Genomic DNA, 21,584 nt, shown 5'->3' with positions numbered 1-21,584 from the left:
ACCATCTCTCTCACCTCCCAGTTTGCCTTGATCACCCTCTTCCACTGGCTTCTCTAATCACTGCCTGCACTTGCCACGCGGCCTCTGCAGTGCCGGTTCCTCTGCCATCGGTGCCCTTGTCGTGTGAGTCCTGAACCATACATTGCCTTACTCAGCTTGAGTCAGGACTCAGGAGGCAGCCTATGAGCAAAGCGCGTGCGTGGTGTTTGAGAGAACAGTCACCCCCTCATCAGGGGACCGAGCAAGGAGACAACCTTGGCTAGCATCTTGCCAGTAGGAGGCAGCTCCTAAAAAAAACCGCCCCCCTTCATCAGCAACTGTCCCGCCCCAGGAGCCCTGGGAGGCCTGGCTGCGGTGCAGCTTTTCCAAGGCATGTTGCCCACCACTGTGGCAGCAGCGGCAGCCTCGTCGATAACATGGGCTCCTCCGAGGCCTTCCTGGCGCTGATCCATCTGGCAAGCGGGGTGGCCAGGGACCCCAGGCTGAGTTGCCAGCAACTGACTCAGCACAACGCCCTTCTCTCAGCAGCTTGGCTTCGGGTGGGAACCAACCAGCCATCCGGTGTCCCCTCCCCTGCCCTTGGAGGCAGCCAGCTCAGGCTGGAGTAGCCCCAGACCCGAATGAGCGCTGGTTGTGGCCTGGCCCAAGCCTGGGTCGTCACTCTGAGCTGAGAAACACACGCTCAGGCAGCAAAGAACTAGGCTTCTGATGGGCAGCCAGCGTTCTGTCCTCCAGTCTGCCTCCGCAGGAGGCCTGAGGTCTCAGGACGTTAGGGCTAGAAGACAGAACAGCTTTCTGACTGTGTAGATGGAGAAACCTAGGCCCAGAGAGGAATCACCACGCTTGTAGTCGCAGCAGATACATGGCTGTGCCAGCATTCAAATCTAATTGGTTCCTGCCTCCCCGGGTTCACGCTCTTTCACTTTCCCAAGTAGCTCAACTAAGAAAGATAACCTGACCGGTGTGGGCCTCCTAGCTCCCTGGGCTCACTGGGTGTCTAACTTCCTTATCTGCAATCAGCACTGATAAGGTTTTGGTCCTGGTTCCTTTATTTGATCTTCCAGGAGATGTGTGAGCTAATTACCACTAGCAGAGATAGGGGGGCACGGGGCCCATCCTCAACTCAAGAGGAATGGATGTTGAGAGACTTCCCAGGCCAGGTACCAGCTCTCCAGGGAGGACGGGCCCACAGTCTCATACTTCAAAAGCGGCAGGTCTGTCAGTCTGACCACGCAGGCGGCTTCTCATTCCTACTCCATGGTCTGAGGTGGTGTAGAAAATGGGCCTGGGGACCCGCTGTCCAGCTCTTGTGCTGTCCCTGAGACTAGCCTTTGGCTCTAAACAGATCCCAGAAATGGCATTCTCCTGGGAACATTTGCCCTGGAACATATTTACAAAACTCCGGAGGGATGGAAATATCCCAACCCACTCCCTACAGACTCAAATTAGCAATTTTCTTATTCATTATAACCACTCTGGAAATTCAAACTATGTAATATATATCTAAAATTAGGAGCAGAAGTTGCCGGAGAAAGGCCCTGCTGCTTTTGGAGGAAATGTTCCCTTAGCCTCATCCTTCGTGTTTGTTCTAAATCAGAGCACAGGACAGTTGCCTCTCAAATATTTCCCTCTGAATACTTGTGGATTGGGGACAAATTCTTCTGAATATATTTTCACTCTACTCTTAAAAATGCAGACTGGCATCCAGGGAGTAGAGGCACACATCTTTAGTCCCAGCACTTGGGAGGCAGAGGCAGGTGGATCTCTGAGTTTGAGGCCAGTCTGATCAACAGGGTGAGTTCCAGGACAGCCAGGGCTGCACAGAGAAACCCTGTCTTGAAAAACTAAAACAAACAAACAAACAAAAACTAACAAAACAAAACAAAATTCTTGTTTTTATCATGTGGCATATTCTGGTCTCAAGGATGCTAAGACAGAAGAACCTCCTCCGTGGGCCCAGGGTATTATCTTATACAGCTATTTTTTAAATACTCCTTATTCTCTCTCTCCTCTCTCTCTCTCTCTCTCTCTCTCTCTCTCTCTCTCTCTCTCTCTCTCTCTCTCTCTCTCTGTGGTTGTAGTATGTGCATGTGAGTGCAGTACCTGCAGAGACCAGAAGAGGGCATCAGTTCATTGGAAGCTAGAGTTCCAGGTGGTTGTGAGCCGCCAGATGTGAGAACTGGCGACCAAATTCAGGTCCTCTGCAAGAGCAGTATGCGCTCTTAACTGCTGAGCCATCTCTTTAGCTCTTGGGTGCTTTATTTTTAAATTAAATTAAGTTAATTACAGTCTGTGGTGCTGGGGATAAATCCAAGACCTCCTGCACACTAGGCAAGGCTCCGTCTCTGAGGGGCACACCCCAGCCCTTGAAGGGCATGTTAGTAATGGCAGTAATATTGCTGCCTGCAAGCACGACCGACCGAGATGTGCCAAGAAACCCCGAGAATTGCTTTACAGTCATCATTACATCTAATCCTCACAATAACCCTGGAGATGGTGTTATTACCCCATTTTCCATTTGAGGGCAATTTACCTAAAGAGATTAAGATGCTGGCCATATCCTCGTGGACATTAGACTGGTACTCGGTAGAGTTGGAATTTTAACCCCAGTCGGTATAACTCCGAAGTCTGCACCAGGACGCATGTCAGGCTCTCACCAGCCTTATGTAACAATCTCTGCGCTTACAGCCATGCTCCGCCAGGAAGTTTGCTCCGTCTCCATCTTTCCCTTCCTTTCTGCCGTCGCTCACGCTAGCAGACCCTCTGAGGGTGGTGCTGGTGTGTGGAAAGAGCATGTGTGTCACAACACTTTGAATATGTGAATCTCGGCTGGCTGATGCCTAGGGCTTCAGGACTTACCTAACTACTTTGCTGTGGTATTGAAGACCGAACCCAGGGCCTCATACATGCTAGGCAAGTGTTTGACCACGAAGTGTGACCGCAGCCCTAATTCTCAGCCAAAGGATCCTTCTGAAAAACAGATGTTGAAGTAGGTTTGAGGCACAGGGGTAGAACTGACCTTGAGATGTTGGTGAACTGGGTGAAGCTGTGGAGGTAAAAGAGGGGAGCATCAGGAGAACTTTGTAGATTGGGGGCGTGTGAGGCCCTTGCTCCCGGGAACGGGAGGGGATGGTGAGTTAGGGAGAGAATGCCCTTGTGTGGGTCAGAAGATTGTCACTGTAGTAGAGGGTTAAGTGAGTCAGAATCTAAGGGTACATGATGCATGATATGTGGGAACCAAGGAGCAGAGCCAGACCTAAGGGCTGGAGGTCTCCCAAGGGGTCCATCCCTCCAGGTAGCCATCCAGGGCTGGGCCATCCTGGGGAGCTTTGGAGAGGGAATTTATCCTTTGGGCAGTGCTGTGCTGACTTTCGGGAAGCTTGCTTTCCAAGCTTCAAATTTGATCACATCCCTCTGCTGCTTGGCAGCTTCCTCTGGATCCCCGTGGTCTCCAGACAGTCCAAGGGATCTCCTTACCATGGGGTAGATTCGTGTCCTAGCCTGACACAGACTTGGCCTCTCTGACTTTCCACCCTGACCCTCTTGGAGAGCGGGGACACTCCTGTACCCACCTTAGCCCTTGTGCATCTGCATCTCTGGGTAGCTGTCACTTCCGGGTTATACCTACTCGTCCACAGACTGTGACCCCTTGAGGGTAGAGCCTCACCTTCATTCCTAGGTAGACTTTGTCAAGTATGAGCTGGATGAGACTGACCATCTTCTTTTTTTTTTTTAATTTTTTTGTTTATTTATTTATTAAAGATTTCTGTCTCTTCCCCACCGCCGCCTCCCATTTCCCTCCCCCTCCCCCAATCAAGTCCCCCTCCCTCGTCAGCCCAAAGAGCAATCAGGGTTCCCTGCCCTGTGGGAAGTCCAAGGACCACCCACCTCCATCCAGGTCTAGTAAGGTGAGCATTCAAACTGCCTAGGCTCCCACAAAGCCAATACGTGCAGTAGGATCAAAACCCATTGCCATTGTTCTTGAGTTCTCAGTAGTCCTCATTGTCTGCTATGTTCAGCGAGACCGGTTTTATCCCAGGCTTTTTCAGATCCAGGCCAGCTGGTCTTGGTGAGTTCCCGATAGAACATCCCCATTGTCTCAGTGTGTGGGTGCACCCCTCACGGTCCTGAGTTCCTTGCTCGTGCTCTCTCTCCTTCTTCTCCTGATTTGGGCCTTGAGGTTTCAAGAGACTGACCATCTTCTAACTCTAAAATCCTGCCATTTTGTTTGAATATAATGTTATTTTTCCTTTTGAGACAGGGTCTCAAGTAGCCTAGATTGTCCTTGAACTCCATAGCTGGGACTAGCTTTGATTTCCTAATTATCTTGCCTATTATCCTATTCACAAGTGCTGGGATTACAGATGTGTACTACGCCTGGCTTTATTGATGTGTGTTGAAGCATGTGTGTGCATGAGTGAAGGCCACAGGTTGATGTTGGGTGCTTTCCTCTACCTTATTTATTTAGTTATTTATTTCATTATTTATTTGAAGGCATGGCCTCACTTAACATGGAGCTTGCTGTTTGGCCAGGCTGGCTGGCCACTATGTCCTTGAGATCTGTGGTCCTCCTGTCTGGGTCTCTCCAGCATACAGCTTCTACATGGACATTGGGGATCTGAACTCAGGTCTTCAAGCTTGTACAGCAAGTAGTTTGCTTGCTAAACCACCTCCCCAATCAATCTTTATTCATTTTTGATGCAAGGTTTGGCTTTGTTGTCCAGGCTGTTCTCAAATTTCTAGGTTCAAACAATTTTCTTGTGCCAGCCTCCTAACTAGCTGGGACTACCATGCACCTGCTTCTTAATATAGTTTTAAAAACCTATTTATTTACTATCTCTTCTCTCTCTCTCTCTCTCTCTCTCTCTCTCTCTCTCTCTCTCTCTCTCTCTCTGTGTGTGTGTGTCCAAGTGTGCTGAGGGTGAGGGATGGGAATTTGCAGATAATAGGATAATGACACACACAGAGATACCCAGGGGCCAGGCTAAGAACCAAGATAGGGTGAGGAAAGAGGAAAAGAGGGGAAGTGTCTATCTAGTGAAGGTCAAATTCTTCAGCTCTGGCTTCACAGCACTGTGATATCATGATGGAAATGAACGATGATTCTTGCACTCAGGATTGGGAATGAAGAGCCCTCTCCCAGTCCCTATCCCAGCATCCTCCTGCCCCTGCAATAGGTACCCAGCCTCTGTCAATCCTGTCACTTTCCTTCAGTTGTAGTAGATGTTACACAAGTCACATCCCACTCATGTCGAGGACTTGCTCCTTGATGGCTGAGAAAAAGTCCCTGGAATGCTGTGGCAGCTGCCTCCTTTTGCCAGCATCCCTCTGCTTTCTGACTTCAGATGCACAACTGGGAATCTCAGTGTGACACCAGCTAACAACGCTGTACGGGGGCACACTGGATAAAACTGGGGACCTCACACAGGCTAAGCAGATGCTCTACCTCTGAGACATTGCTGCGCACGTGCACACACACACATACACACACACACACACACACACACACACACACGCACACACCACGCTTCTCGCGGAACCTTCTTGCTCCTTACTTAGATGAAACACATAAGCCAAAGAAACAAAACAAAAGGCAGAACAACAAAAGCCCAGAAATGCAGATCAGCTCAGGTTTCCCGTGGCTGGAGAAAAGGTTGTGGTGCTCTGGTTTCTTGAGGAGCCTGCTATCCTGGTGCCCCACTCATAGCAGAAGGAAGTCAAAGGGTGCTGGGCCATGGTCAGTGGAGGTGTGGGACAAGGTCTTAACTCTTGACCATAGTTATCTTTCTTCCTATTTTTATTAACAGGCATCCCTAAATATGTTTGTGCTATGAATAACCAATGATGCATGTGTTGATTAACTTGTGAATCATGCCTGCGGGGGGAGCAGGAGCTTTAGAGATGAATATAATGTGTTGTAAAATATTTAGCAAATGATCATCCAAGCCACAGGGAAAAATCCGAGAGATGGGAATTTGAAAGCTGCCAGGGTTTAAAAGCTATTTAACGCTAAGCATTGGTGCCAAAGAGCTGAGAGCATCCCTTCTCCCCACTCCACTGGCAACACAGCTTGAAAATGTGGAAAGGGCTTGGCTGGGCTGCGGAGCACTGGTGGGAACAGAGATCAGGCAGAGAGCTGAAAGGCTTTTTGTTTGAGAACCTTGTAAACAAGGGATCTCCTCCCAGGTCCCTCTGAGAGCCCCACCTTGCCTGTGGCTTGCACATTTTCTCCTGCCATCGCCCCGATAAACTCCCAGTGTGGCGCCAACACTATGAAGACACCCGACAGTCATCTGGATGTTTCAAAATCCCCGGATGCTCTGCATCTAGGCAGAGAGAAGCCGCCATATGGCCGAGTGAATTTGTCACCTTCCTTCCAAATGTTTGGATGTCACTCAGACCCTGCCCTGGCTCTGGTTCCAAAGCGGCTTAGCTCTATCTGTCGTTTTAAAGGTTTGGACTCCGAGGTAGTCTTTCTGAGGGGCTTAGGGATTGTATAGTTTAGGGCTGGAGTCAAGACTCACTTTCATAATCTCACTCTTTGGAGATGAGGTGCACTTCTTTCCAAGAAGGGGACGGAAAGCTTGATGTTTTGGCTTGACAGCCCCAACTCTAAAGTCATAGCCTCCTGGGTAGAAACACCACGTGTTAAGGTAAATGAAGGAGTGAGTCAGGGCATGGGAACAGTCATCCTGGAGAGAGGAACCTCATGGTCGTTCAGTCATGGGACATGCTTCAAAGACTCAGTGTGAATCTGGTAGCTGTAACCAACCCAGAAGCCTCTGCTGCTGGGAAACAGTTCATAATCTGCTTGCTGGCATTTGTTGCAAACATGATGGGTCATGAGCCTTCAGGTTCAGTAAAGTGAGGGACCTCTGGGCAAACAACCCTCAGGAGGCTCATGGGAAGAGCCACAGCATCCCTGCTGTCTACACTAGGGCCAGCAGCAAGACCCTCCCCTCTTCTGCTCTGATATTCCTGCTCTTTTGCTTTCCTTAAAGTCGTTTGTTGTCTTTCTTGCAGATTCTCAATTCAGCACCGTCCTTGAGGCCTGCCTCCAAGTCCACCCTGATTTTCCAATCTTCAGGTATCTCACTTCCCTGCAAACTATTCCCTAGCACACGGCTGAGCACCCAACCATTCATCTCACACATAATTATTACGCTCATGATGTTTTAAGAAAGAGTCGTATATTTCTCCTCAGTTCAATGATAGGCTCATTTTGGCAGACCTCAACTCTTTAAAGCCTTGAGAGTATTTCTACTTTCTATTTGTGTGTGGAGGTCAGAAAACAACTTTTGTGAGCTTGTTTTTGACTTGCCCCCTTTTGAAGCGGGGATTTTCTTGTTTCTACTGCTATGAATGTCCAGGTAAGTGGGCTGAGAGCTTCCAGGACGTTCTCTTATCTCTGCCCCCATCTCACCACACGAGTGTTGGGATTACAGACGTGTGCTAGCAGTGGCTTTTTATATGTGTTCCACGGCTGGAAATCAGTTGGTCAGGCTTCCATGACTAGCATTTGCTGAGGCATCTGCCCCTTCATTTTTTTAAACTTAAAAACGGTTTTATTTATGGGTATGTATATGCCATGTATGTGTGGATGCCCAAAGACGCTTCCGATAGCCTGGAATCAGGAGTTGCAGGTGGTTGAAAACCACCTGCTATGGCTGCTGGGAAGCGAACAGGGCAGCCAGCACTCTCAACCATGGAGTAATCTCTCCAGCCATTCCCTCCCTCTGTTTTTAAGACAGGGCCTCATGTAGCTTAGGCTGACTTTGAACTTGATACATAGGCCATGTTGAAAGAAAATCTTGAGCTCCTTTATTTCCTGAATGCTAGAATCACAGGATTGCTTTTTGCTGTTGCAAATCCAGAGCTAACTGCTTGGTCGGCAAGCACTCTATTGACAGAGGTCCATCCCCAGCCCCATAGTGCTATCTGTTAAAACATTTGTGCTCTCAGAAGCTTATCGCAGTGTTGACATGACAAATTGGGGTCCCACTAGTAGGGAGTACAATCAGACTTTCAAATCTGTGGGTTTTACATTTTTGGGTCAAATATTTGTGAGGCATTTTTGTGAATTACTGACTTTCAGGACTCTTCCCATTCCTGTCCTTTTTCCCCAAACCCCACTGCATCGCAGCACGCAACATTTCCACTGTTTCAGTATTGTAAGTACCCAGAGACGGCTTCGATGACAGGGGAGAGTGTGCATAGTTTAGACGCAAACATCTATCTTATAAAAACGTGGACACCCATGGGGTTTGGTACCTGGAACCAGACCCCATGCTTACGGGGTTGGGGTGGGGTGGCAATATGTTGAACAGGTTGTCGGTGATGAGGATCTGGGTTTGACATCCCTCTGCCCCAGAATCCACATAAAAACGCTAGAAGGGGTAGTGCTGGGAGGTGGGACAGGAGACCACTTGGGTCTCAGTGACCAGCTAGTCTAGCTGTATTTGTTGGATTCAGGCCACTGAAAGACCCTCTCTCAAACTAGGTAGCTGAGCATGGTCCTTAAAGCCACCTCTAGGCCTCCATGAACAGGCACAGCCCCTGCACACACACACACATGAGTACACACACGTGTCAAAGAACAGGAAAGAAATAAGATGGAGAAATCCGCCCCAGATCTGCAATGGCGGAATGGGAAACACACGGTCGATCGTTAGACACTATAAACAGTTTCATAATGTGATAATTTTTAATATTAAAAGTAAATTGTAAATGTATCTTTATAAACAATATGCATAAAATAGATCATGTTCTAAAACCTTTTGTTTTTAAAATGCTTTTTCACAGTAAATTTCCTAGGTGTCAGATTTTTTCCCTCAAAATAATAGTGCAATCGAAAGAAGGAACACGCCAGCGGGCAGGACTTTCCTGCTAATATAAATCCTTGTAGATCTCCTGGAGCAGGGGGTGAAGGCTCATGTCCGTCTCCGTCTTCTTGATGACGTGCAATAGCTGCACATGCTCTGTGACGATCTGCCTGAGGTCTGTCATCTTCTGGAGCACCTTGGCGAACAGCTGTGAGGACTCCGGGTGGTTCAGCTTGAGCTGGAGCTCCAGGGCCTGCAGCAGGTTGTCTTGGATGTCCTCAATGGGCTTCACATTCAGCAAGCCTGGGCGATCTGGGAGAAATGAAAAGACAAAAGGCTCTGTCAAAGGTTCTCCTGGCTGGCTCTGAGGCCTCGGCAGCCTCAGGCTACTCCCTCCCCAAGCCAGAGATGAGACCCAGTCCTCAAGCTCCTTGCTTCCTTTCTACCTTTCCATTTTGTTATTTTGTTGTGTTGTGTGGCAGGGAGAAAGGCTCTGCAGCTTATGGGTGAGACTGAAGGATGGAATTGAAAGGCAAAGCACTTCCTGTTCAGGACTAACTGCGCCATGTGACACCATCAGGAGCATTCTGTCCCCAACCCAAGGCCTCTTCTGACAACATGCTTCTCTTCTCAGAAATCGCATTTCCAACCTTTGTTCCTCCTGGTTGATCTTTTCATAGCTTCTACCTATGTTCTCATAACAGTTTCAAACAAAGCTTTCAAGTGTGAGCCTTGTTGTTTTTGTGTGGCACAGAACATCACATTTCCAGCAGGATAACTGAAAGATAAAGCATTGCTTCCCTTTGGAGGGCTATTCCCCTCCCTACAGTGGGGCTGAGGTTTCTCCTAGGGATGAGGTTGCAGGTGTGCTTCATCAAGTTTTAACAGTTCCGTTTCTTTGCTTCCTTTCTACCTTTCCATTTTGTTATCAAGGAAGGTCTGACTGTATTGCCTAGGCAGACCCCAAACTCCTGGGCTCTCTCAGCCCCCCCTCCCCCCCAGGGCTCAGCCTCCTGGGCTGCAGCTACTGGAGGAGTGCAGTGCCGTCCTTGGTAGGACACCCTCGTGTCAGCCTTCCAAAGCACAAAGGCAAATTCTGCTAATGCTTTGCCACCAGTGTGACATTTGCTGTAGATTATGGTGGATTTGTTTTACTTTTGGTTTTCCAAGAATTTTAAAGTTTTAAATTTGTTTTTTGTCAGGAACATTGGTTAAATTTTATTAAAGGCTTTTAAATTTTTCTATCTGAAGAGATATGATATCTGAAAAGATATGGTGGTATCGTAACCTAGTATAATGGATTACATGAATAGACTTCCTTACGTCGTAGCGCTCATTTGTTAGGATCGTATTGGGCTTTTTAGTAACTGTGGACACCACGGCCAGGAGCTATCATCTGAGCCATCCACTTTTCGGTGGTAACTGTGAACAAGCATGCTGAGTGGAGCTCTGTTTTCCTTCAGTTTTGACCTGCTCCTTTGTGGTTTCTTGGAATTCAGTTGAAGAACACTCTGACCCTGGTGACAAGTCCTTCACTACCTAGGCTTTCTACAATGTGTAAAGTAAAACAGTAAATTCTTTCAGAATGGAGTTATACATAATATTCTTTTATAATCTGGAATCTATTTTTATTATATATTGCTAAATGTTTCTTTTAGCTAAATTAATTGTACACACAGTAAGTGGGTTCCACCATGACATTTCCATATATGTCTATAAAGTACTCCCACCCCGACCCTTCACGGTTCCATTCCCATGCCTGCTGAACCCTTCCCAATGAGCCCCTCTCCTATTTTCTTTTTCTTTTTATGAACGAGTGGAATCTACTATTTTATGAACTAGTGAAATCTACTATTTTATGAACGAGTGGAATCTACTATTTTATGAACGAGTGGAATCTACTATTTTATGAATGAGTGGAATCTACTATTTTATGCTCCTTAGCTTAATGCTCTGTTTGTTTTCTCATTTTAAAATCTTGTAAAAGACTTACCTATTTTTTAAAATTTTTAAGCGTATGTGTGTGTTTTGTCTGTATACATGTGTGCACACCATGTCCACGATTACTGTCTTTGGAGGTCAGAAGAAGACATCAGATTCCAATGACTATGAACCATGGTAGAGCTGGGAACTCAATCTTGGTCCTCTGCAACAGCAGCCTGATCTCTAAACTATGGAACCATTTGTCCAGTCCTCCTTATTTAAAAATATAACCCTTAGTTTCATTAATCAAGTTTAAATCATATTTTTGTTTCAATGTTTAATTCCTTTTTAAAAAATAAATTTATCCATTTTTCTTTTTTCCCCTTTCCTAATTTCTTGATTTGAATGCTTTACTTTTAGTTTGGGGACGTCTTGATCTCTAATGAACTCATTAAGACTCTAAATTTTCCTCCCAGTGTCACTTTGGTTTCATCCCACAGGCTTTCAGGAACAGGCTCTCACTGTGCTTGTCAAACAGCCTATCTTAGAGCATTGGCTTAATCCAAGAACTACTCAGAAGTGTGTTTTCAATTTCTCTCTGCTCCCCCCCCCCCGTGTCTCTGTCTCTGTCTCTCTGTCTCTGTCTCTGTCTCTGTCTCTGTCTCTCTCTCTCTCTCTCTCTCTCTCTCTCTCTCTCTGCTCTTTATGTGATTCTGGCTAGCCTGTAAACCACGCTGGTCTCTAACACACAAGAGATTCACCTGCCTCTGCTTCTGGAGTGCTGGGATCGAAAGCACGCTCTGCCACACCTGCTACTTTAATGTTCCTGAGTAAAAGTTTTGGCTTTGGTTCCCGTATTCTAAGTTGGTTAGGATATAAGAGCTTTCTACTGAAGACCCACTGAAAGTAGGATTCATTTGCATCATTTAGGACACACCCCAATTGGTTTCAAAGTTTAGTCCTGCAGGCTGCTCACTCTGTTTCTAAGGGCCGCACTCTTCTCCCTTCACCGTAAGTTTACTCCCATCTTCATCTTTCTCATTGGCTGCTGCCTCTGTACCTTAGCCTCAGTTTCTTTAGCCATCCTTCTGCTCAGGCACACTAAGGTATTTCTATTCCAAAGTCCTCAAACATCCAGCTCCATCAGAGTAGCTATAGAGACTCAGTACTTCCTGCCTGAAGCCTCTTCCCTCCACAGTTCTTCAAACGGAGCAGCAGTGGGATGGAGCACCTCCTCCCCATCCCTTCTCTCTTGGCCTCATCGTTTGCTCTGGGCCCCATAGCACCTTATGACCAACCCGATCTCTACATTTGAGGTGCGTTTACTGAATGGTTGATTTTTCCAGGTCTGTGCACCTCTGTTCCAAACACGACACCCTGAAGTCCTCCCCTTGTGCTGTCAGCACTGTATTCTCTTTCCTGTTGTGCCCAGTAGCAGTGATCTGATGTCTCCGAGCCACCAGTGGATGGATGCCCATTAGCCCTCAGCTGGCTGAGTTAATGAGCAAGGGGTTGTTCTGGCCCAAAGTCCCGGATGGAAGAGTATCATTCTACTTGGTGAACAAGCCTGAAGGCAGAATCACTACACAGTGAAGACGTCTGTCATGAATGGTGTTTTGTTTTGCCATATCTAATAAACTCTCATAACCTTTAATCCACAGCTGCAAGGCTTGGGAGAACAATGTGGTCTCAGGGTGGGACTTTGAGAACATTCTCTCAATTTTACTTCTTTTTCGTTACAGAAGGAAACATGTCTTGGGCTTGACTTTTTTCTTCTCTAACATATCCCATCAATTGGATTAAAAACAGTTTCCTTTGAAATTCCAGCCCTAAATGTGGGACCAAGGGAATAACAGTGAACGTCTCGGACTCTGAGAAGAGAACAAGTGACTTATTCCAGGCGTGGAGAGCCCTCCCCTGGAAGGGCTGTGCTTTTCTCAGTTGTGACATCACAATGAAAGTACTTGGGCCAGGTAAAGCTCTTGTTGCTGTGCAAGCCCAGCACTTGGCATCTGATCCCTAGAACCACGTGAAGAAGGAGGATGGCTTCCACAGAGCTGTCCTCCGACCTACACATGTGTATCATGGCTTTCATGCATATGCATGTATGTTCACATATACTAAAAAGAAATAAGCAAAATTTCCAAAGTTAAGAAACCACTGAGGCTTCAAGAAAAGCTGAACTCTAAACTGGAGCTCTAATGCAATACCTGCTGACCCTCCTCTGCCAACAACATCTGAGGCTGTGTGGATGTGCACAGCTGAGTGGCTGCATCCTGAGTCACACAGCCTGTTCTGGAGCCTCTGCTCCTGGGATCTCTTTCCTTTCTCCTTCCCTTTGAGCTGCACCAGTGGGGACAAAGCCACTCAAGGGATCATATGAATGAACACAGGGTCTCTATCAAACAACAAGACCCTAGTGTGCAAAGGATGGGCTGGAACCTGGCTCGGGGAGTGAAATGTGACCAGCCGCTCCAGGAGTGGGGAAGGATCTGGTTTGGATTTTCCAACCCTTCTTTGGCAAGTTGCTCTTTATGATGTGATGGATGACGCTTGGCTGAAGGGCTGAGATGCTGTAGCTGCAGATTAAATATATTTTCTCCAGTGACAAGTTAGATCATCTAATGATCAGCCTGGCTGTCCCCTACACAAGCCCCCATCAAGGGAACACACGGTTTGGAGAAGGAGGCCACAGAGTAGTAAGGGCCACATTCTCGGGTTTTGTCTTTCACCAGCTCTATGACCTTGGGTCCCACTGGTTAAAGTTGTTGGGCTCAGGTCCCTCCTCTGTATAATCTATCAATGATCTCTAAATCCCTAATTCAAAAGTTCTGAGATGCATTCTTATCTATAATTCCCTCTAGTACACAATTCACATAATTCAACCAGGGAAATAAAAATTGAATTAGAAAAGTATATTCATAAGCTTACATATTAAACTTAGAACTGGCTTATTTAAAAACAAAACCAAAACAAAAGGCAGCTTCTTTAGGTCAAGGGCAAAAGGAATTTATCAATTGCTCCTCTGCTTCTGCTCTTCATGGCTTAGGGACCTCCGCTGCTCTCTTCCCTGGTTTCCCTTCCCACCTCCCTCCCCACATTCCCTTGGACCTTCACTGAGTTGAGATTGTACCATAGACTAGCCCCCAGACTCATCCCATCTTTTCCCTTCCATCTACTCCCTGGGGCCCAGGGCTTCTAGGACATCTGAAGGGCTAGCTGAGGTCCTCGCACCTTCTTGAGGTGAGAGGCGGGTCTGGAGCAGGCTCAGGGTCGAGGGCTCTCTGTTGGCTAAGGCTTGCCCAGTTGGCCCTTTGGGGAAGCCCTGTTGACTCACGTACTCCAGGAGGCTGGAGTCAATTATTATATCCTTACTCCTGGGGCTGTGAAGAATTGGGAAAGAACCTTTCCGGTCTTCATTCATTCAGTCCTGGAACTGATTAGAGAGCAACTGATTTAGGCAAATATACAAAGCTTCCATCTCATCCAGATCTGATTCTGCCTTGAATACAGGGCTTATCTGAAGCAGACTCTATGCTTTGTCCCTACTAGGACCCACCTACCTGGGTTACATTCCCCTTGCCCAAGTTTTCTCAGGAGGCTCAGTTAGGCCCCATAGCAGCAGGCCACAGATCAGGTTTCTTGAAGGATGGGCAGGAAAGCAAAGGCCAGTCTTCTGTCTGTTCTCTGAGAGATGCTGTCTGAGCCTTTCCCACCTTGCTGGTTGACTTTGTGATGGGTTGGTTTGAAATGGACTCTACTTAGGTCCTTTAAGGGGAGATGTTGGTTTGTGGGGCAGCTATACATTGACCCCTAATCATAAAGAACTTCAGTTCAAGTGTGAGGTGATGCTGAGGAGAAAAGTCTATCTTCTTTTCCAACTCACTCCATCGTTCCCTTTATTGGATTATACCTTAAGCTACAAGATAGGTTCTAAGAGGACCTGGACGTGGAACCTGAAAACCTGAGCATTCTCTCCCTTCCACTTAAGTTTCTGCGTGCTTTTGGACAGCTTAGCCGATCTTTCTGGAGATGGTTTATGTTTGAGACAACAATGCCACATCTCTCATAAGGCCATAGAGAGTTACAGGGGTAAGAATGCTAGACATTCTTATTCTTTGTGTTTGTTCAAACCTTTGCTACAGGGTGGGGTCATGTCAGTATCAACAGCTGGGAAATGGAAGGGTTTGAGGTGTTCTTGGTAAGAATGGAAATTTGGGGGCACAAGAAAAGTAATTTTCAATAGAGACATGTTTGGGGCTTGGGCAAATTCTTACTTCCATAGTTGTAAACACGTATGCAGGACAGTTCCAGAATAGGCACAGAGCAAAACAGCCACAGTGGTCCAGATATGTGTTCCTTGTAGACATGATACTGAGGATTCTGGGGTGCTTTTCTAATCTACCTTCAGAATCACAGTGAACATGAGACAGACTGCGAATAGAGAAAGCAAGCTACTGCACGGTCTGTGGCTATCCCTCCCACTGTCCTCTCTCTAGAGAAACAGATCATGCAGGAGAGCTTAATCTAGTACAGGTATCCTCAATTCGGGCTACACATTAAAATGAACTGGGGAGATTAAATACAACACATATGTGTCTCAACTACCTGACCTGGGATGGATCTTCTAGGTTTCAGGGCTGTTGGTGTTTGAATGTGTAGACCTCAGAGAGCAGTATCACTTTACTGAGAAGCTTTGACTGTCTAACTTTGCAGTTCCTCCCATGGTGACCTTGATCAGATATGTAAGCCTCTCCATACTTCAGTTTTCTTGTTTTTAAAAAGGAAGCTGGCTCAGTGGAACACACCTGTAGCCCAAGATACTCAGAGACCGAGGAAGCTGAATTGCTTGAGCCCAGAAATTTGAGGCCAGTCTGGGCAACACCCCAAGAACCTGTATAAGAAATAAGATAAGGGGCCGTGGATGTATTGGAGTGCTTGACTAGCACACTTGAATTTCGTCCATAGCATTGCAGAAATGGCTTTGTTTGTTCACACGTGTGTGAATGTGTGAATGGAGGTCAGAGAAAATCTCAGGCATCAGTCTACAGGTGCTTTCCACTTTTTTCTTTGTCTTTGAAACAAGACCTCTTCCTATTTTTGCCATGTAGTGCTCCAGGGACCATCTGTCCCTGTTTTCCCAGTGTTGGGATTACAAGCATAGGTCGCCATATCTAGCTTTTAAATATATTTATATTATTTATGTGTACGTGTGCATGGTAAGTATATGCTATGTATGTGTGGGTGTCTGGGGAGGCCAGAAGAGGGTGCTGAGTCCCCTGGGGCTGGAGTTACAGGTAGTTGTGACTGTGAGCCACCTGATCTGGGTGCTGGGAAACTAACTCCTCTGAAAGAACAATAGCAAGTGCTCTTACTCTGAATCCTCTCTGCAGCCTCATGCCAGCTAAGGAATCAACCAACCCAATAAAGCCACCTGGGCCCTTGGAATTGCATGCCTGTCTTCACGCATAGGAGATAGGTTCTTTACCAAATGAGCTCCCTCAGCTCATTAGGAAAGTAGTGCTTTCAAGCAGGGCTGGAATGGTAAACTAAGTCACAGCATTCTGAGTAGCGCTTGTGTCAGGGCATACAGCAAGCTTTGGACTTTTAACTCTGCTGCCATTCCCTTGCTTGTCTCCCTTCTTCCAGGCCCCTGGTTTTCCTGGATCCTCTCTTTCCTGCTCTTCTTCCCTCAACTATTCCCTTCTTTCCAGCTGTCCCTCACCTTCCCCGGTCCAGATGCTTTCTTCTTCCTAGTCCTGGACTGGACCTTGCTGAGGATTTATTAGGGATGTTAGCAGAGTCAAACTAAATAACGAGAGGTCTGACCAATGACTTGAGGCATGGAGTGGTTTACTGCTTCTATCAGAAAAGCCAGGAGGCAGTAAAACGGAAGCCTTGCGAATGTTTCACAGAGAGATGTCGTCTGCCTGCTGCAGCACGTGTTGCTCCCTGGGACACACTGAAACAGTCTCACACTTCCCTGTTCAAGTAATGATTTCACACTAATCAGTGCTCTCTCTATGGTAGATAACAAGATGATTTAGCAGGATGATGGAAGGGAAACCACAATGATGTCAAGCCTAGCCCGTGTTTGCTAGTATGTGCCCATCAAGTAGCAACTCCACATCATCACTCCTCAGACCCCATCTCCACAAGGCCAGCTCCTGAACATGAATACACAAGGGGCAGACAGGTGATATTTACTTTATGCTTGGTTAAAGCTAGATTGCCCCTCTATACGGAGTCTCCCAGGGAACAGAGCCTGGATTGATTCTATTTCAAGGTCTTTGAGGATGCAAATGGGTCTCTGAATTCTTTCCTGGCCTTGGGAAGTCCCAGTGATCCTTCTAGCTCACTGTACTTATCACTCAAGATTCAGCTGTGTGCTCAGCCCCTGTCCTTTTTCATCAGGACCAAGGGGCAGTCTACTGTGGTTCACTGAAGCCAAAGGAGGCCGCTACAACTCTGCTAGTTCTGTTTTGGATAATTCCGTCAGGATTGATGGCTGGCTGAGGTGGGGGCACAGGGTAGAGGAAGAGGGTTTAGTGGAAGGAGATATGAAAATGCCCTCTTCTTGAGTGTCCCTCCGGTCAGACACACTGCTGCCCTCAAGGTACCTGGTGACTCTGTCTTGCTCTGGGAGGAGAGGAGATGAGAAGGAGGAAGGGCTGAGAAAAGGGAGACTAAGAGCACCTTTTTGACTTTAGACCCTTGATAGGAAACCAGAGACGGTAGCCTTGTCCACTTTAGACACCCCACTCCTGCACCCAACCCCATCTTCTTTGTTCTTTTTCTCTCTCTTTTTCCTTCTTTCTTTTCTTCTTTTCTTTCTTCTTTCTCCCTCCCCCTTTCTTTCTTTTTCAGAAGAACTTGTAATCACAAAAGGAAGATAAGGAAGATACGACTTTCTAAACACCTAAGGTTCCTACAAAGTCAAGGGAATTCTGGAAGGGGGAATCCACAGTCCTAGGCTCCCCCCCCCCTCCTTGGGGGCCCAGGGCTAGGGGATTTTGAGCCTCCTACTTTGGCTCCTCCTCCTTCTCTGTATCTCTTCCCTTTGGGTTTTGTTCTCAATCTGCAACTAATCCCCTTAAAGTGAGAGCTGATAAAAGGATTAGCTGACAGCTCCCTAGGGGTATTTATATTGTAGGAAGGGATTTTAAGGACGGTTGGTGGAATTTCAAGCCATTCGACTGGCAGGATGGAGTGGAGCTACTTCAAATGATATCACACAGGAGAAAGGGGAAATTAGTATTCACTGTGTGCACAGCAGTGTCCCAGGCACAGTGCCAGAAGCTTCATATAATGCTATTTCACTTGCTTGGGGAGCTGATAAGGAAGTTAAGACCCAGGGAGGTAAATAATTGCTGCAACCACACATCTAGGAAGTGGGGAGTGGGGCTTTCAGACTCTCCTGTGTGGTTCTGGAGCTTTCTCCTTGGCCTGCCCATAGCTGCTGCACCAGATGAGAAGTTTCTTTTGGGTCGCATGGCACCTTGCCCCCCTGTGTCTTAACCTCCCTGTTAGGTGACCTGAGGATCCCAGGTTCGTTCGTCCCCACTCACAGCGGAATGGTGCCTATCTGGAAGGCTGCCTGGGGTCACCCAGAGTTTAAATACACATTTTGAGAGTCCAAAATGATAAAGTGCTCTGAAAAGCCACCCGTGACTGGCTAAGGAGCCTCTTCCAAGACTGCCAGTGTGGACAGGAATGACTCAGCAGTTCAACTTTCAGTCCCATGTCTGTCTCAAATGCCACTGTTTGCTCAGTCTCAAGATGATGGCTGCCTACCCAGCCTGGGTGGAGGAGGAAGCTTTACTCCTGGAGCAGTTACAGATAAGAAGTTTCCTCTGCTCTGCGAACCAGAGCCTACATACATCTTCTCCCATGTATGTCTAGCTCTGGGCTGACTTAGAGATGTTTCATTTCCTCACTGCTCCATTCCTGCCCCCAGTTCTCTGGTTTTTAGCATTTGGGTGCCAGCTGCAAACTCATAAGTATACCTCACCCCTATCATACCAAGTGCATGAGTTATAAAAACAGAGAGCGAATGGAACATTTCTAGATAACTCAAATTGGGTCACTGTTCAAAGCCATTGGGCTGCCTCATATGCAGATAAAACCCATTAGATACGTTCGTACTTAATAAACCAGCTATTACTCTGTGACATGGCCATGGCCTCATGGGCAACAGGAGACATGATAACACTGGCTGTCCAGCTCAAGAGAAATTACATGTCCTTGTTTATTTTCAATATCTGAAGAACAGTTGGACAAACAACTTTCTCAATGGGGAAGGAAGTTAAGTATTTAGCTGGCACAGAAGAAGTAGGAAGCTGGTATAATGCTGAGGCTGTAGCTCAATGGGAAAGCCTGTGCTCAGCATGCACGAGGCCACAAGTTCAATCCCTAGGACGACAAAACACCAAAGTGGGACTATTGCTATTCACACTTATTTTAATGTCTAAGTTTCAAAGTAGTTTGGATTTTTTTTCTCCTTTTCACATAACCACTATGGGAGACGTTCACAGACTGAAGAGGATATGAAGGCCCTTGTGCTGAGTGGAGTCAAGGGTGTGACTGGTGTAGGGCTCCTATTAGACACAAACACTTCTTTGCCAGAGAAATGGGCACTGTAACTTACAGAAAGCAATCTGTAGTAAGCATGACACAGATACCCAAGGTCTAAAGGGTAGCTGAGGTGCGGGCATAGAGGAACACTCCCAAACCTGGTGCCCCAAATGATCTGCAGTGGGTAATGGGGTCTGAGCTGTGGAATGAGACGCTTTGCAATTCCCTGAGTGTCTGTCTGCTTGAACCACACAGAGCAAGTGCCTATCTGCTCAGCTGCTTCTCTAGAGCAAGAGAAGACACTGGATAGTATTCCAACAGCTTTAAATCCCTCTCACGAGTGCATGAATGTTTGTGCTCTTCCCTGCCCATGCTGGTGTGCAGGTGGAGGTCAGAGGTTAACACTAGTGTCTTCCTCACTCTCCATCTTACTTTTTGAGAAAGGAAGGGTTTCTCTTTGGCTGTGGAGGCTGCGGATTCAGCTAGTAGGGCTGGCCAGCAAGCCACAGGGATCTTCCTGGCTCTGCATCTCCAGTGCTGGTTTCATATTCGAAGGTCACAGCAGAAGGCTTTTTACATGGGTGCTGGAGATCCGAACTCATGTCCTAATGCTTGCATAGCAAGCACTTCACTGACTAAACAATCACCCCAGCCTGCTCTTACAACTTTTCTTTGGAACCGTTTATCTCTCTTATGACCTGGCATATGGTGGTATCTCATTAAGTGGAAACATATTTACTTAGCCATTTGAAGTTTACTGTCTACTTTTGTGGGAAGCTTTGCAAATCATTGTGTCCAGGTGCCTCTTATATGACAGGTGTAAGAACTATAACATCACCAGCCCTAGGCATTGCCCCAGCCAAGCAAGGGGTCTGGGAAGGTGGCTCAGTGGGTAAAGTGCTTGCTAGTTAGTTAAAATTGTATCTTAAGAAGGACATTGAATATTAGTGACAATATATGAACATTCTTAATTATAAATATTCACAGGCCACATGGAAAGTTATTTTTGATAGCTTCTAAAGAACCCTAAAATCAAGGCAATTAAGATCCTTCTTTATCTCAGAGACTCAGCAGGCAACAGAATTTCACAGGGAAGGGCATGATGATGATGATGAGGATGATTGCAGTTCTGGGAGGGGATGAACCCAATTCTGCACATGCTCAATGTGAGCTCTGTCACTGAGCTATACCCCTGGCACTAGCCTGGGTATACTAATGGGTCTGAACTTGGCCTTATCAACTAGTAGCTCTGTGACTAGGCTCTCTGAAGTTGCATTTTCTCCATCTGTAAACTAGGGTAGAGGTCACATACAGCTCCAGCAAAGACATATCAGAAACTAGGAATAGAGCACATGTTCAGGACCTCTGGGATACTCAACAAATGCAAGTTATTGTTGCTGTTTTACTCATTATAATCATCTGTCAACTTATCCTAGGTGATGTGCTTTGACTGTTTTAAATTCAATAAATTAAGAAGTCTTAATTAAGTATCCCCCAGCCATAATCCATGATGAAACCATGGGGCCTCAAGCTGTTAACTTGACAGAACAAGGTCAGATTGACAAATAATATCAAGTCAAATGTCTAATTATGGGAACGCAACCTCCATCTACCCACTCAACAGTCAGTCACTCCAAGAACAGCCGTCTAGAGCTGTTTGAAGAAGGAACATTGCTAGGTCTGCAGGAAAGAGCAAGGGTCACTCCTTAGGTGGTTGTCACAAGCCAGAGTCTAGAGAATGAGGAGGTTGAGGACTTGCTGTCTATTGCTGCTGTAGGGATAGTTGCAGTTTCTCTATCACTCAGACAGCAGTGGCAATTTGCCTTGAAAAATACATTGTAAAATCCAGTGAGTTTCCTCCCTCAAATCTTAAAAAGTTTAGAATGAATCGAAATGGGTTCCAAGCTGTTCTGAATTAACAAGCCCTTTTTCCTGTTGGAGAGTTCCAGCTGGACCTTCCTTGGCTTTTCTTTATCACACGACACACACTCAAGGGGGCAAAGTGTCCAGTGGAGTGTCCTGGAGTTTGCCAGATTTCCTGGGCTTCACACTTGGCATTGGCCATGGGGCAGGGCTTGAAAGCTCGCTAGAGAGGCTGGCATAGGTCTATGGCGCCAGTTGCAAACATCTTGCTGGACTCAGTTTTATTACTCTCAACACCACCTACCCCAGCAGTGAGACTAGAGGGTGCAACGGAAGCTGTTATTTGCTGGGATTACAAGGAAATGCTCCCCTGGCTTCCAGGTTCTGGCCTTAAGGAAGGAA

The 21,584-nt window shown here is 46.8% G+C and overlaps 1 protein-coding gene across 7 annotated transcripts in view; it reads right to left on the bottom strand.

Annotated features, from left to right (window-relative positions):
• Positions 1 to 8,435: 8,435 nt before the first annotated feature.
• Pparg (peroxisome proliferator activated receptor gamma) overlaps positions 8,436 to 21,584 on the bottom strand; it is a 131,942-nt gene continuing 118,793 nt past the window's right edge. For 5 of the 7 annotated variants that reach the window (XM_050148505.1, XM_050148501.1, XM_050148504.1 and 2 more), the window contains exon 8: positions 8,448 to 9,134. In XM_050148505.1, coding sequence (XP_050004462.1) covers positions 8,887 to 9,134 — 248 coding nt within the window. In that variant the 3' untranslated portion in view covers positions 8,448 to 8,886. Of the gene's footprint in view, positions 9,135 to 21,584 lie in introns of all 7 variants that reach the window. The other 2 variants (XM_050148506.1, XM_050148500.1) reach the window with 2 other exon arrangements.

The sequence above is a fragment of the Alexandromys fortis genome, unplaced genomic scaffold, assembly GCF_014885135.2.
Source record: "Alexandromys fortis isolate MF-2015 unplaced genomic scaffold, M_Fortis_MF-2015_v1.1 scaffold_59, whole genome shotgun sequence".
Classification (NCBI taxonomy): domain Eukaryota; kingdom Metazoa; phylum Chordata; class Mammalia; order Rodentia; family Cricetidae; genus Alexandromys; species Alexandromys fortis.
Note: the sequence above shows the minus strand (reverse complement) of the source record. Positions and strands in the feature narration are given on the sequence as shown.